This window comes from Pan paniscus, chromosome 3, assembly GCF_029289425.2.
Source record: "Pan paniscus chromosome 3, NHGRI_mPanPan1-v2.0_pri, whole genome shotgun sequence".
Lineage (NCBI taxonomy): Eukaryota > Metazoa > Chordata > Mammalia > Primates > Hominidae > Pan > Pan paniscus.
Window position 1 is genome coordinate 8,059,395 of NC_073252.2, and position 16,355 is coordinate 8,075,749.

The 16,355-nt window shown below is 47.6% G+C and overlaps 1 protein-coding gene across 5 annotated transcripts in view; it reads right to left on the bottom strand.

Annotated features, from left to right (window-relative positions):
• The window catches only part of AFAP1 (actin filament associated protein 1), a 183,066-nt gene that overhangs the window by 24,300 nt on the left and 142,411 nt on the right, over nt 1–16,355 (bottom strand). For all 5 annotated transcript variants that reach the window (XM_034951933.3, XM_034951930.3, XM_034951934.3 and 2 more), the window contains exons 11-12: nt 11,619–11,764; nt 3,145–3,262 (exon numbers count right to left, since the gene is read on the bottom strand). In XM_034951933.3, the coding sequence (XP_034807824.1) occupies nt 3,145–3,262; nt 11,619–11,764 (264 nt within the window). The remainder of the gene's footprint in view (nt 1–3,144; nt 3,263–11,618; nt 11,765–16,355) is intronic.

A 16,355-nucleotide genomic window follows, 5' to 3' on the forward strand; every position in this document is an offset into this window, starting at 1 on the left:
TATGTGAGTGTGCACACTTTCATCTTAGTCTAAGCATCAGGGGGAACATTGGGTAAACATTACTAAAGCTGAAACAGTGCCACGATGCCAGATATTAGGTCATAAATATGAACTTTTTTTTTTGAGATGGAGTCTTGCTCTGTTGCCCAGGCTGCAGTGCAGTGGCACAATCTCAGCTCACTGCAGCCTCTGCCTCCCAGGCTCAAGCAATTCTCCTGCCTCAGCCTCCTGAGTAGCTAGGATTACAGATACCCACCACCATGCCCGGCTAATTTTTATATTTTTAGTAGAGACAGGGTTTCACCATGTTGGCCAGGCTGGTCTCAAACTCCTGGCCTTAAGTGATCTGCCCACCTCTGCCTTCCAAAGTGCTGGGATTACAGGCCTGAGCCATCGCGCCTGGCTATAAATATGAACTTTTAAGAATCTAGAAATGAGGCCCTCCAAAAAGAGATGAGCTGGTAACAGAGCCGAACACACAGAAAATAGTTTCAGGAAGGGCCTGGGCAGAGGAAGGCCTAATAAGCAAGGAAGCCACAAACATGTAGCCCAGCAATACACACACACAAACAATTCCTACATGCAGAGCCCTTTAGGAATGGCAGACCTTTGTTTCTACAACAGATGAAGCTGTGAATAGCCTAAACAACACTTGCTCCTGGGGGTGGCCTGTAGAGTGTCATAAAAGTCTGAATAAAACGGGCTGGGTGGAGCTGGATGATCACGTGTGTGGTTCCACAGGGTGAAGAGAGCATCCGGTTCACAGTCACAGGTTCGTGTGTAAGGCGTGCATGTGGAGAAACGCCTTTGAGGAAAAGGCGTGTGAAAGGGTCTTTGGGTGGGACGGGCTAGACACAGGCTCAGAGAAGTGGATGGTTCTCAGGATGCAGATGAGTGTGGTAACTGGAGTCTAAATCCAGTGGTAAGACTGTGCTGTCAAGAGACACTGGGGTGACACAGGGCAAATGGAGGCAGAAGAGCAGGTCCCACCTGAAGGGCTCAGGGGCTGGAATCTAGGGCAGGAACTAGCCTGAGAGCCTGCTTCACAGGCTGGTAGGGTGCCATCTTAAGCAGGAAGAACTCGCACAAGCCCCTACCCAGGGGTGGAGTGCTGTGGTGACTGTGGGCACCCAGAGACACCCCAGGGAGGATTGGCTGAGGGGGAAAGGAGGAGATTCACTGGACCTGATACCCCTCCGCCTAAGATGGGGGGCTCTACTGGATGGACTCTGAAGCTAGGATGGGATCCTAAAGTGGCTCTGTTTGCCCCGTGCCACCCTGTCCTAACATGGGACCTGCCCTGCCCAGGGCCCAGGAAGCTCTCCCCGGTCCTATGTCTGTTTCCCTCCCAGGTCCACTCACCCCCATGAGACTCAAAGTCCCTTTCAGGACAAAGACAATCGCTTCAACATTTCTTCTTCAACTCCTGGCACAGAGTCTGGCCACTGGAGACACCCAGCCAATAAGGCAAGGGAGAGAGGACTGAGGAGGGAAGGGGGCAGATCAAGTGATGAGAAGATCCCGCTTTAGAATCAGGTGGGGGCCTCGCACAGAAAGGGCGGCCTCCCCCACAGGAACCCCAGGGCAGGTCCAGAGCGGCAGGAAGGAGGCGGCGGCCAATGGGAAGGCGACCGAGCCCCAGGGACACACTGCGTCCATCGTGGCTCCTGAGGGATGGGCCACCCACTTCCGACCCTGACCACGAGAACCTGCTTTCAGTTTGTTTATGCTCCTGAGCACTGGGGGTCCTCAGCCCCTCTCTTCCCTCAAGGAGGCTGTTGTCTCTTGGTTCCTGCTGTGGGGCAGCTATGAATTTATGATGCCAGGGCTGATTGAGGACATTCATCAGGATATCGGGGAAAAGAATGGAGAATCAAAACAGTAAGAAAAAAGTCTGAAATACCTTCCAAGTCTATTTCATAGCCTTGGAAAACATAACAATAAATTTACTTTATGTCTACCTTTGAAAATTATCTTAACATAGATGCCAATTTCAAACCCTCCCAGTACTGGGAGACAAATGGCATACTGGTTTCTCACAAGCCTCCTTCATTCATCTGCTAACTGTGAAGGCCTCATCTCTGAACGCCCAGGGCCGGGCACTGTGCCTGGATCAGGCAGGATGCTCAATACGCGGTTGTGAGATGAGTAACAGGCAGACACCGTAGAACCAGCACTTGATGAGGCCTGCTGATTACACGTACGACACAGACACAACACACTGAGAACAGACTTCAGGACTCCTAAGGCCAGACAGACCCCCGAGGCCAGTGTAACAGGGAAAGCTGTTACTAAACACCTCCTGCATGGATAGATGGATAGATGGATATACAGATGGCGCTGTGCCAGGAGCCAGGAGCCTGGCTCCTCCAAATCCACCCCAAGGTAAGCTGTCGAATTTGTAATGTGGTCATTCCTCTATGTCATCATTTCCTTCCTGAGGGGATTTCACAGCATTTTAATCCCATCGGGAAATAACTACTCATTGATAACCTATACTGTGCTATGTTTTGATTTAACAAGTTATCCAAGTATTACTCTAACATGCTCTCCTTTAGTCAATATTTTAGTGGGCTGACACATTTAATTAGTGACAGCGACATTAGGCCAGGCACAGTGGCTCACATCTGTAATCCCAACACTTCAAAAGTCTGAGGTGGGAGGATCACTTGAGCCCAGGAGTTCAAGACTGGCCTTGCCAATATAGGGAGATCCCATCTCTACTAAAAATAAAACAAATGAGTGGGATGTGGTGGTGTGCACCTATGGTCCCAGCTACTTGGGAGGCTGAGGTGGGAGGATCGATTGAGCTGGGGAGGTTGAGCTATAGTGAGTTTTGACTGCACCACTGCACTCCAGCCTGGGCAACAGATTGGGACCCTACCTCAACACCAACAGAAAAATGACAGTGACATTAAATGACAAAGTGTCTACTAGCCTCAAACTATCCACTTGTTCAAATGCAGATTCAGATAAACAGCATGTCAGAAACCAGGAGAACAGAGATGAGATGGAGTCTCCTTGCCTCAGAGCGTTAAAAAGCTGACCTTATTCAGACCTGAAACCAGGGGAACTGAAGCACAGAATTTTCACAGCCTCGGCCTCTAACAAAACCAACCATTACTCCAAAAAAAGGGCACTCACCGAGCCGTTGATGCACGGGACATCGTCATAATGAAGTGCCGTCCCGCTGGGGTGGGCATAGCCGTTGGAGGTGCCCCCTAGATATGGGTTAGCAGATATAACACGCCTGTTCATGAAACTGAAAGAAAGGAAATGCGTTAAAATCCATAACCTGACCACCTTTTACTCCAATCAGTCAAGTCTTTAATGAGTTCTGACTTTATGCCCAAGGCTATGTCAGAGGTCACAGGGGCAGAGAAGAAATACTAGACAGAATCTCGGCAGAAATGAGATGATGCGTTGGAGGGACTGTCCTATAAAATTAGGATGGCACATAATCTGCAGAACTGCGGCACAGATCGCCAGTAACCAACACCAGGTACACGCAGCAAAGCCTGCAAATAACAGGTGTTCAGAAATACCAAGTGTTTTGATTATCATCCGTCTCTCACTGTGGCCCCAACGCTAGGTACACGCAGCAAAGTCTGCAAATAACAGGTGTTCAGAAATACCAAGCGTTTTGATTATCATCCGTCTTTCACAGTGGCCAACTCCTCTCACAGCTTGTGTTCATAATAAAGTTTTATTAGAACACATGCCTCTTTCACAAATGTGTTACTTCCAGAAGGACAACATGGCCTGCAAAGCTGAAAGTTACTGTCTAGTCTCTTTTGGAAAAAGTTCGTGGACCCCTGTTCTATAAGCTTTCTGGAACACTCATTCAACAAATATTTATGGAGTTCTTAGTAGTCAATCAGCACCACTGCCACCCCACATCTCTTCACCTCTTCCCTGAAATTTCCTCAACTTCTGAGAGCCGCTGACAGCGGCCCGAGAAATCCTTTAGAAGGTGTGCTATTGTGGCATAATAAATATGTATTTTGGTCTTTGTCCCAAGTTCCTGGTCAGGGCTCCTAAAACTCTTGGAATTTCCTACATGAAGAGTAGGATGAGAGCTGGTTGCCAGGGAAACCAACTCTGTGATTACGGCTGGAACTTTCCATAAAAACCCAAGAGGATGGGGTTCCCGGAGCTTCTGGACTGTGTGCATGCGGCGGTGCCGGGAGCGTGGTGCGCCCAGCGAGGGCACGGGAGCGCTGTGCCCCACATGCTTTGCCCGGCGCACCTCTTCCCTCACTGCTTCTGAACTGTGTCCTTTCATAGTAAACTGGTAATCCAGTAAGCAAGCTCTTCCTGAGTTCTGTGAGCGTTCTAGCAATGACTGAACTGGAGGGGAGGGGTCGTGGGAACCTCCAACTCACAACCTATTGGTTAGACGCACAGGTGATATCCTGGACCTGTGACTGGCATCTGAAGTGGAGTCAGCTTTGTGGACTGGGCCCTTAACCTGGGGAGCCTGACGCTGCCTCCCGGAAGACCACTGAGGGTTGAGTTCATGTATTAGGACACCCAGCTGGTGCCCACAGAAACCTAGAGAATTGCTTGGCATGGGAAAGACCTGCCCGTTTAGTGGCCAGAGGTGAGGCCCAACAGTGTGGAGCCTGTGGTGAGGGAACGGCTCACTCCCCTTCAAGGAGGGCAGGCCGGGCCACGCCAGCCTCCGCCCAACACCCCCAGGGGCTTCTCAAGTCGCAAGGTGCTGCCCAGGGCCTCGGGGCTCCGAGGGACTGGGTTTCTGCTCCGTCCCTGCGCTGTGGCTTCCTGCGCTCGGTCAGTCTCCTGGGTGCCCCGGCACTCCCCTGGCTCTCGCGGCTCCCCCAGCCCCTCTGCCTGCCGAACTCCTCTCCTGACACCCCTCGCACCCAGGTCTCCGCGTGGGTGCTGCCCCCCAGGAGGCGGCCCGTCCCGCAGCCCCACAGCGGCCCCTCCCTCCCCTCCAGGCCCAGGGAAACCCCCCTGCATCTGCGTCCTGCCTGCTCTCCCCACTGGAGGGTCGGCCTCAGGAGCGCAGGGACCATGCGGGCACACACAGGGGTCCTCACGCAGGGGCAGGTGCCTAGAGCCTCGGCCGGGTTCCGAAGCCACGGGTCAGGACTAACAATGTAAATCCTAGGGAAGGGACCACCCCGACAGCATTTCCTGCTAGTGTGGGTATTTCATAGGATCCTGCGCTTCTGTGATCACCAGATGAAGAAAACACAGCGTAAGTGAAAACCGGGGAGAGAAACACAGGGGCAAGTGAAGCCCGCCTCTTTGGTAAGAAGTCTGGCAGCGTAGCCTCGGGAGGTACCGGGCTTGGGGCTCCGGGCTGGGCTTCCGCAGTGCGGGCCGCGGAAATGGCTCCTCACAGAGCGCGCGTGCGCCCCATGCTGGGGAGGGACGCCATGCACGGCTTGCTGCCTGGACACATTCCTCAATTATAATTTATAAACTTTTTCCTTTGCTTATAAAAAATTAATATATGCTAAACTTAAAGTACATAAAAGTATACGTAGGAAAATAAAATGAAGAAGAAAACATACAAGAAGGAAAGGCACAGCAAAAATTGAACATTTAAGAGTTCCACAGTAAAAGATTTTGATTTTTAAAAAATACATATTTAAGGTTTTCTAATTAAATGCCACATTGGAAGGCTTTTAGGGAGACAGCGCTATGTATACTTTTTGTCAGTGAGAGGCAGTAAATGGAGGAATGAATAAAGCCTGGCCACAGGGACCATCCCCTCCCCTGTGCCCTGGGCCGTACTGCCTTGGGTCTTTCTCCTTCCAGCGGCAGGCACGTCTCTCACGGGCTTGCATCTTCAGTTTCCAGCATATGCCCTGCACTCGCCCTGCTGCAGCAGGGACAAAGGATGGGGTCAGAACAGAGGCCCTGGGGGGCTCCACTCCTGCTTCTGTGCTGGGAAGAGCCACTGCAGGATGCCTCTGACAGGCTCATCTGGCAGGACCTGGGAGCACAGGGATTAGGGGTCACAGGCACACAGAATGTCCTAAGTGGAGGAGGCCTCAGCCAGCAGCTAGTCACCCTTCACCCTACAGAGAGGGACCTGGCCCAGTGAGGACAACTCTGCCCGGTCCCCAAGAGGGCAGGGCCTGGGGTCGCAACTAAACACGAGGCCTCGGTCTTGTGCTTGGTGTCTTTCCACAATAGGATTTGCAGCCAAAGACAGAAGTGGAAATGAAGTAAGAGGCCACATGCCACTTGTTACACCAAAACCAGGAGAGAGTCAAGGGGAGCTATTTCACAATAACCTCCAGGGACTCCGAGGAAAGGGTGGCCAAGAGAACTGCCTCCCATCTGTGCATCTCCCCACGCTCCGCACCAGCCGCTGCTTTCCATCCTCTTCATCCTCACCATCCCATCCATGCATCTCCCCACGCTCCGCACCAGCCCCTGCTTTCCATCCTCTTCATCCTCACCACCCCATCCCTGCATCTCCCCACGCTCCACACCAGCCCCTGCTTTCCATCCTCTTCATCCTCACCACCCCATCCCTGCATCTCCCCACGCTCCACACCAGCCCCTGCTTTCCATCCTCTTCATCCTCACCACCCCATCCCTGCATCTCCCCACGCTCCACACCAGCCCCTGCTTTCCATCCTCTTCATCCTCACCACCCCATCCCTGCATCTCCCCACGCTCCACACCAGCCCCTGCTTTCCATCCTCTTCATCCTCACCACCCCATCCGTGCATCTCCCCACACTCCGCACCAGCCCCTGCTTTCCATCCTCTTCATCCTCACCACCCCATCCCTGCATCTCCCCACGCTCCGCACCAGCCCCTGCTTTCCATCCTCTTCATCCTCACCACCCCATCTGTGCATCTCCCCACGCTCCGCACCAGCCCCTGCTTTCCATCCTCTTCATCCTCACCACCCCATCCGTGCATCTCTCCACGCTCCGCACCAGCCCCTGCTTTCCATCCTCTTCATCCTCACCACCCCATCCGTGCATCTCTCCACGCTCCGCACCAGCCCCTGCTTTCCATCCTCTTCATCCTCACCACCCCATCCGTGCATCTCCCCACGCTCCGCACCAGCCCCTGCTTTCCATCCTCTTCATCCTCACCACCCCATCCGTGCATCTCCCCACGCTCCGCACCAGCCCCTGCTTTCCATCCTCTTCATCCTCACCACCCCATCCGTGCATCTCCCCACGCTCCGCACCAGCCCCTGCTTTCCATCCTCTTCATCCTCACCACCCCATCCCTGCATCTCCCCACGCTCCACACCAGCCCCTGCTTTCCATCCTCTTCATCCTCACCACCCCATCCCTGCATCTCCCCACGCTCCACACCAGCCCCTGCTTTCCATCCTCTTCATCCTCACCACCCCATCCGTGCATCTCCCCACGCTCCGCACCAGCCCCTGCTTTCCATCCTCTTCATCCTCACCACCCCATCCCTGCATCTCCCCACGCTCCGCACCAGCCCCTGCTTTCCATCCTCTTCATCCTCACCACCCCATCTGTGCATCTCCCCACGCTCCGCACCAGCCCCTGCTTTCCATCCTCTTCATCCTCACCACCCCATCCGTGCATCTCTCCACGCTCCGCACCAGCCCCTGCTTTCCATCCTCTTCATCCTCACCACCCCATCCGTGCATCTCCCCACGCTCCGCACCAGCCCGCTTTCCATCCTCTTCATCCTCCCAACTGCTTCCTGAGGGGCTCCCAGCTGAGTGTGACTTGAAGACAGTTTCAGGAAAACTCTGGAGTATTTTCCTGTGTTGTATAATTTATGTATCTCATTGTAAATAGGTTTTCAGGAAAATATGTTTTGATTGTTTACCATTATTAAAGTTCCTAAATATCCCACTTTTCCTGGGAGAATCTCCATTATTATCTTACACTTTCCTCTTTTCAAAATATATTACTGCCGTCTCTTCCTCAGTCATGTACAATGCACAAAGAATTCTCCTAAGAACCTTGAAAAGATTCATTAACTGGCTGCCAGTTTATATAAAAGCAAAACATTTAATCTTAGAATATTCATCACACTGGCAAGCAACCATATTTTGAACACTGTTTCCTTGTCACATCTCATCTCTCTTAAGTGTTACAGGAGTGTTTGGCTAGAAAACTTGAAAATAAGCTTTATTGCTAACTGACAGCTCCTATAAAGACTTTAACGAGGTAGAAAAGATTCCTGCAGCCATAAATTCATTACATGCATATTTTTAATAAATATTTTTAGTGTTATAATCTACATTCCTTTCTCAAAAATGTGACCTTGCCACATTTGATTTAGATTAATACTCTAGTCATTTATAAAGTAAAAGCCAAGCTGTATTCTAGGGCAACGATTTTAATTCAGGGTTTCTCTTAAATGTGGTTATCGGCGTGCTGATTATACTTGCAATTACATGTGGACGTAGGATAGGTTTTTATGGAAATTTAGTATCTTCCAAATAAATATAGTGAACATCCATAACCACTTTTATGTCTGCTAGTTGGGCAGATTTTGCAAAAATAGACTTACGGATCTTATATCTCTTTAAAAACACTTTAAATGTGCTTTCTTTACTGCATAGTACTTAAAGAATTGGAGAATTATTATAATTTACCTATATTTTGCTGATTAGAAAGAATATAATTAAACAATAATGAGTATAAACAGAACGGTAAGTACTAGACTACATCTATCCTGATTTCCACACAAAAGGACAGTGGTGAGAACAGTGTGCACTGTAGAAAACCTCCAGTATTACTGGGGATTTTATGGACAATCTGTGCAAGACTAGTTCCACTTGTCAAGGCTATTGACCTTAGCTGGGTGTATGTAACATGTGGCTTGAGTCCTAAAATGGGCCAAGTTATCTTCACTTTGAGAACTATTTCTTAGCCCCAGAATGTCCTAGCTAAGCATTAAATGAGTATCCATTCACCATTCAAGACACAAAGGAAGACTGCTCCAATTCCCCATAAATAGCACTTGTGTGGAAAAACTAGATGGTGGAGTTCATATTAAACGGGCACAACCCAACAGCACAGGCATCTGAGCCCATCTTCTTCACACTTGAAAGGTCGTGTAATCTCAGCACTGGCGGGTCTGCCAGCAGCTGTCTGTATGTTTCTCCTCACTTGCTGATGATGGAATTCATGACCAGCTTTGTTTTCATTCACTTCCCTCACCCCAGTCCCAACTCTCTAAGGATGAGAGAAACATATGCAGCAGTCAAGGGGTGAAAGATGCTGGAGCTGCAAGTTTCAGAGATTATCTCACCCACCATCTCTATTTTCTACAGAAGGCAGCAGAGGTACTAACAGGTAATGAATGACTTGTCCAAATTGTTCTAATTAGTAAATACCACAGCGGGACCCAAGCCAAGATGCCCTACCTAATACCTGCTGGATTTGAAATTAAAACCTGAGAAATGCATTCATTGTTATTCACTTAAAAGTGGCATCGCGGGTCATGCCTGGAATCCTAGCACTTTGGGGGGCCAGACAGGAAGATCACTTGAACCCAGGAGTCCAGGAGTTTGAGACCAGCCTGGGCAACATAATAAGACCCCGTCTCTACCAAAAAAAAAAAAAAAAAAAATTAGCCAGGCATGGTGGCACATGCCTGTAGTCCCAGCTGCTTAGGAGGCTGAGATGGGAGGATCCCTTTAGCCCAGGAGGTCGAGGCTGCAATGAGTCATAATTGTGCCACTGCACTCCAGCCTGGGCAACAGAGCAAGACCCTTGATCAAAAAAAAAAAAACCAACAACAACAAAACCCTAATAACAAACCAAAACGTGGCAGAGTGTTCACGTTTGTAAACCCAGTTAATGTCCAGCAACGCCAATAACGAACCAGAAAGTGGCAGAGTGTTCACATGTTTGTAAACCCAGTTAATGTCCAGCAACGCCAATAACGAACCAGAAAGTGGCAGAGTGTTCACATGTTTGTAAACCCAGTTAATGTCCAGCTTAATAGAAGGTGGCTGGATTCTCACACCTGCTTCTGCCCTCTGTCACAAAATGCTCTTTTGGTTGAAGTATGTGAAGAAAATCCAGCCTCAAACAGATGTAAGCCGGACAAGTGGGGCACATTTTAATTGCTTTTTCTGAGCTGTAGTGACACTTCTTCGGGACTACACCAAAACGCAGCAAGTGGTGGTCTCTTACCGCCAACTGCCATGGAGTCGGAAAGCAGATCAATCGATTCACATTAAAATCCAGTCGTTTATCTTGCACTAGGAATAGATCTTTCCCCAAGCATGACTTCTGCCGATCTTTCAAACGTTGACACCCTTCATTATACAACATCAAAAAAAACTGCTCACTGACATGACTACAGAGCTCAGCAGGAGTCTATGGGTGCTGAGTAGCTGGCAAGCTCACCACGGCAGATGCAAATTTTCCAGAATTCTAATTTCTAAGGAAAGCTTAAATGTATCATAAGCAACAAATACTGCCAACTGTTTGCCTAGAGATGATGGGTGTAGCTAGCTCATTTTCAAGAAAACATCTGCAAATGCCTATGTGCAAATAACTAGTTTGTCTGTTGCTTTTTAAAGTAAAAATGAAAAAAAAAAATCAAGGCAGCTAGTTCTATGAGCACCTCACTTGTCTGAGCTGTTCCTCAACAGGACCACTGTCATTGGACACACCTGCATGCTCTCTGTGGCCTCTCATCACGCTACGCAGAACAGGAAAAACCCACGGGCTTCAGAGCATTCATGCAAATGTCTACTATCTGATCCTTTATAGAAAAAGTCATCATTTTTACTGCTTCCTCAAGGACATCTTAAGTGAAACCAGCATTTTCTTTTACTATCGCAAATGGTAAAATTCTTTGACTATTTACATTGGCAGTGACAATGATTATTAATACGGCGAAGGGCGACTATTGGTGCGAAGCTGCCAGCCAGTGATCACTAATGCAAATGTCCAAACAGTGGAAGAAGGAAACAATGTCTTAGTATATTACGAAAATAATTTAACCCCGCAGACTGCCAGAAAGGGTCTGGAAAATCCCCAGGGGTTCTGTGGACCATACCAAGAACTGCTGCTACAAATATTCTGCCATCATTATGTTAAAGAAATATTCACTGTTCAAAAGGACGTTTTTATAGATGACTGCAGCATTTTTTTTTAAAAAAAAATCACAATTTAAATTTACAAAGTACTTGACAGATAGCTTTGAAAACTCAGTCCTCATTACAGCAATATGTAGAATCATTTCTGCTTCGTAGAACTGTTCCCCCAATACAGGGGTCAGCAAACTATTGGTCAAATCCAGGCCACGGCCTGTTTTTGCAAATAAAGTTTTATTAGAACACAGACACACCCATTCGTTTATGTACGGTGTCCAGCTGCAGCGGGAGCTGAGTGGTTATTAACAGGAAACGTGTGGCCCACAAAACCAAAAATATTTACTATCTAAGTCCTTCATGCAAGTTTGCCACACGCTGCTCGAATAGAAAACCCAGTGGGTTGACACGACAAAAACATTTCTGCAAAATTTGGCTTAAGATAATGCAAAAGGGAAAGTCTTTAGTTTTTCTTCTGGGTCTATATCCTCACACAAAAACTAAGTTAAGCTAAGTTAGGGAAAAGATAGTTACTGAACTGTGGTGCCATTTCACATGGCAGTGGGTCTTACCAGAAGGTCTGTTTGGCTGTCTGAATGACACTTGCAGACATCTCCACATCAATGTAGTCATAGTGCAGAGCCTCCGGGTCTGTGGACGATCCCGTCTCTGCGAGTAAAATCCCAATCCACCTGCCCATGTCTTCAGAAGAAGATGCCTGTTGAAGTGGGAAAAAAGGTAGGCTGTATTTAACTAAAGATTTTTACATTTTCATAAATGTGTCAATAAAGAGACCACATAATAGGAAAGGCGATGAAACATGATGTCCCTAAGAAGAAACGAGAAGGAAGATGACTGAGCGATGGGATTAACGTCACGTTCGCAGCAGGCCTTAATTTAGGAAGTGTCATCCCGATTACACCAAAGGTGAATGAAACTCTGAGGTCCTAAACTGCCTTCCCATTACTGTGGGGAAAGGCACTAGGGTGTAAGACAGGAAAATTAACAGGATTAATTGCATCGCGGCTGAAGGAAGTTGCTGGGGTGCCTTTGGCAACACCACCTGACCATGAGAAGGAGCACGTCCCAGCTGCTGCTGCCTGACTTGGGAAGCGTGACCAAGCTCCAGGCCCTTTACTGGTCGCAAACTTTTTTATACCAGGAGCCCTGGGTGAGCCACCCTACATGGACCTGAAATGGTCATTTAGTTTCTTGATTAGATGATATAAAAAAGTAATTTCCTTTGATATCAATTGTGTTTCCACAGGGGAAATGACACTCTGTAATCACTGGGCTGCTTTAGGCACACCATTTTTTAAGATGTTTGCTATCTCCTCCATTTGGTCTGCTTAATTTGCAAGTCTGAAATATGTCTTTAAGATTATGTTCGTTCAATTTTTAAGCCATCCTTTTATTTATTTATTTTTTTTGAGACAGGGTCTCGCTCTGTCACCCAGGCTGGAGTGCAGTGGTGTGATCATAGCTCACTGCAGCCTCCAACTCCTAGGCTCAAGCAATCCTCCTGCCTCAGCCTCCCAAGCAGCTGGGACTACAGGTGCTCACCACCAAGCCCAGCTAATTTTTTTAATTTTTATTTGTAGAGACAGGGTCTCACCATCTTGCCCAGACTGGTCTTGAACTCCCAGGCTCAAGCGATTCTCCTACCTCAGCCTCCCAAAGTGCTAGGATTACAGTTGTGAGCCACCATGCCCAGCTTTAAGCCATTGTTTTAAAGTGATTTAGAAAATCAGTTACATTTTTAATGGTATTAGAAATCTTTAAAAATTTTGATTAATCAAATATGCAAATAATGGTTAAAGTTTAGGAGAAATTAAGCTATCAAATCTATGAGTTAACTGAATGTTGAAGAAAAAAATTTATTGCTTATAAAAATTACTAATTTAAATAAAGATCTCTAAGTTGAGCTTAAAGAAAATTGGGTTTTATAATTATAACCTTGACAAGTTTAACACTGATCAAAATATAAGTAATTGTAAATATTCCATGCAATGTATAAAGGCCTCTCTAAAGGAAGGGATGTTAACAAACAAGCAGCTACTTTTTATGTTGAGAAATTGGCTAGTGATATTTTCCATATAACAAATCATTACTAACCATATACACAATGAGGCCATGAGGACAAAGGGAAGGAGTGCCCATTAAGTACCTTACAGAGAGTAAAAGAGAATCAGTGTTTGCCAAATTAAAATGAACTGATTTGAATACCTGGATTAAAACAAAAAAAACCACAAATGTGTTCTCTTCACAGGTCTTATGTCCTTCCCAAAACAAAATCTTTTTTTATTTTTTTTTTGAGACAGAGTCTTGCTCTGTCACTCAGACTGGAGTGCAGTGGTGTGATCTCGGCTCACTGCAAGCTCCGCCTCCCGGGTCACGCCAGTCTCCTGCCTCAGCCTCCCGAGTAGCTGGGACTACAGGTGCCCACCACCACGCCCGGATAATTTTTTGTATTTTTAGTAGAGATGGGGTTTTCACTGTGTTAGCCAGGATGGTCTCGATCTCCTGACCTTGTGATCCGCCCACCTCGGCCTCCCAAAGTGCTGGGATTACAGGCGTGAGTCACCGCACCCGGCAAACAAAATCTGTATTGAGAATGTATCCATGATTAATCTATACCTGTGTCACTATAACCATTTCATCAAAGCATTTTAAAAATCTTTTAATACAATTAATATCTAAGATGTAATTGATATTATTACATTAGAGTTTACCAATTGTTTTCTTCATAGTTCATTGTATGAAATGTCCTCAGAGGCTTTTAAAAAATAACACTGTGGTGTTGGAGGTATTAGTTCTCACAGCTTTTAATACATAGATAGGTATAGACATAGAGACGTGTGTGGGTGCATATATGTATGTATGCATGTACGTGTATATATACACTTGTAAGTATCTGTCATATGTATAACATATAAACGTGTGAATGTGTATGTATCCACATCCACACATCTGTTTCTAGCGTTTGTCTACTGAAAAGACCCAGGAGCTCTGGCCCGCCGGCAGAAGTGAGCACATCTGGCCCCCAGATCCTGGCTTCTCAACTCTCCGCCATTCTCCACTAAAAGGAATCACATGCTTTTGGGGGAACGGCTGACTCCAGGTCTGGAGCAGGGAAAAGTACAGGATGAGCCTGGGGCATCTCCTTGTGCCACAAAGTAAGGAAAGTGCTCCAAGCATGATGGACTATATAATCTCTTTATTACAGGGACATGGCAAAGGACAAACAGCCAGCTCCGAGGGCCTCCTGCTGACCAAATCTGTGATAGTTTGACCAAAATAAGTCACGACAGTAAAGGATATAATCACTGATTAAAAATCTATAGGCTGGGCCAGGCGCAGTGGCTCACGCCTGTAATCCCAGCACTTTGGGAGGCCGAGGCGGGCGGATCATGAGGTCAGGAGATCGAGACCATCCTGGCTAACACGGTGAAACCCTGTCTCTACTAAAAAATTTAAAAAAATTAGCCAGGCATGGTGGCGGGCACCTGTAATCCCAGCTACTCAGGAGGCTGAAGCAGGAGAATGGCGTGAACCCGGGAGACGGAGCTTGCAGTGAGCTGAGATCACACCACTGCACTCCAGCCTGGGCGACAGAGTGAGACTTGTCTCAAAAAAAAAAAAAACAAAAAAACTATGGGTTGGGCACGGTGGCTCATGCCTGTAATCTCAGCACTTTGGGAGACCAAGGCGGGCAGTTCACTTGAAGTCAGGAGTTTGAGACCAGCCTGGCTAACATGGTGAAACCCCGTCTCTACTAAAAAGTAAAAAAAATTAGCCAGGTGTGGTGGCACACCTGTAATCCCAGCTGCTCGGGAGGCTGAGGCAGGAGAATCGCTTGAACCTGGGACGTGGAGGTTACAGTAAGCCGAGATTGCGCCACTGCACTCCAGCCTGGATGACAGAGTGAGACCTTGTCTCAAAAATAATAATAATAATCTGAATTCCCACTGATATACATACATATATAAACAAACGAATAATTAAATGGGAATAAAGGAAAATGGTCTCGCAGTTGATGCTAGCTAATAAATGTAGAAGGAATAACGGAATTAGAACGTCACCATTTAGAAACTGTCATTATGATTGTTACAGGCAAGAGCCATTAATGGATGCTGGAACCAGTGGGTGAAACTGTGAGTAATAATAGGATAGTTACATAGTTTCAAAGCATCTTCCCACATGAGACTTAGAGAGAGGGGAAAAATGCAGTCAATTTACAGTGGGGAAACCTTACCCAAGGGATCAAAATTAACATCATGAGCAGTGAGACACACAGACGCTGTGGGCCTCCTGATGTAACGCAGCATAAAACATGCCGCCACCTCCATGGGCTCCCGCTATAATTCTCTGCTGGATCCCAAGGAGAGGAAACAGCAGACGCGCCCAAACCTGGGAGCCTTTTACAGAAGAGCAGTCGCCTTCCTAAGTGTCAATGTTGTCGAGGCAGACGGAGCAGGCTAAAGAGACGCGGCAGCGGACTACAACACACGGGCTGGGGTTTCCTTCTGCTCCTGAAGGACATGATAGGAATAACTAGAAAAACCTGACGAAGATCTAGGACTCAGACCAGCATGCTGTATGCATGGTAGTTTCCTGACTGTGATCATATTACACTGTGGTTCTGGTAAGGTGTTTTCAGCAAATATACATCAAAGTATTTAGGGATAAAAGCACAACATACCTGCAAAAGGTTCTGAAAAAAATCCTACACAAAGACATACAGACATAGAAAGGGGCGCGGGGGAGAGTGCACACGCAGGGCTGTGCAAAAGACAGCAAGCATGGGGAATGTTGGTCTTTGGTGGATATGGGTGAAGGGCGCACAGGCATCCTTCGTGCTATCCTTGCAACTTTTCGGTAACTCTGAAATTATCTCAAAACAAAAGTTAAAAGGATCTTGGAAAAAGTATAGATTGCAACTCTATTGGCTGGCTCACGGCATTGCAACTCTACTGGCTGGCTCACGGCATTGCAACTCTACTGGCTGGCTCACGGCATTGCAACTCTACTGGCTGGCTCACGGCATTGCAACTCTACTGGCTGGCTCACGGCATTGCAACTCTACTGGCTGGCTCACGGCAGTGCAACTCTACTGGCTGGCTCACGGCAGTGCAACTCTACTGGCTGGCTCACGGCATTGCAACTCTACTGGCTGGCTCACGGCAGTGCAACTCTACTGGCTGGCTCACGGCATTGCAACTCTACTGGCTGGCTCACGGCAGTGCAACTCTACTGGCTGGCTCACGGCATTGCAACTCTACTGGCTGGCTCACGGCAGTGCAACTCTA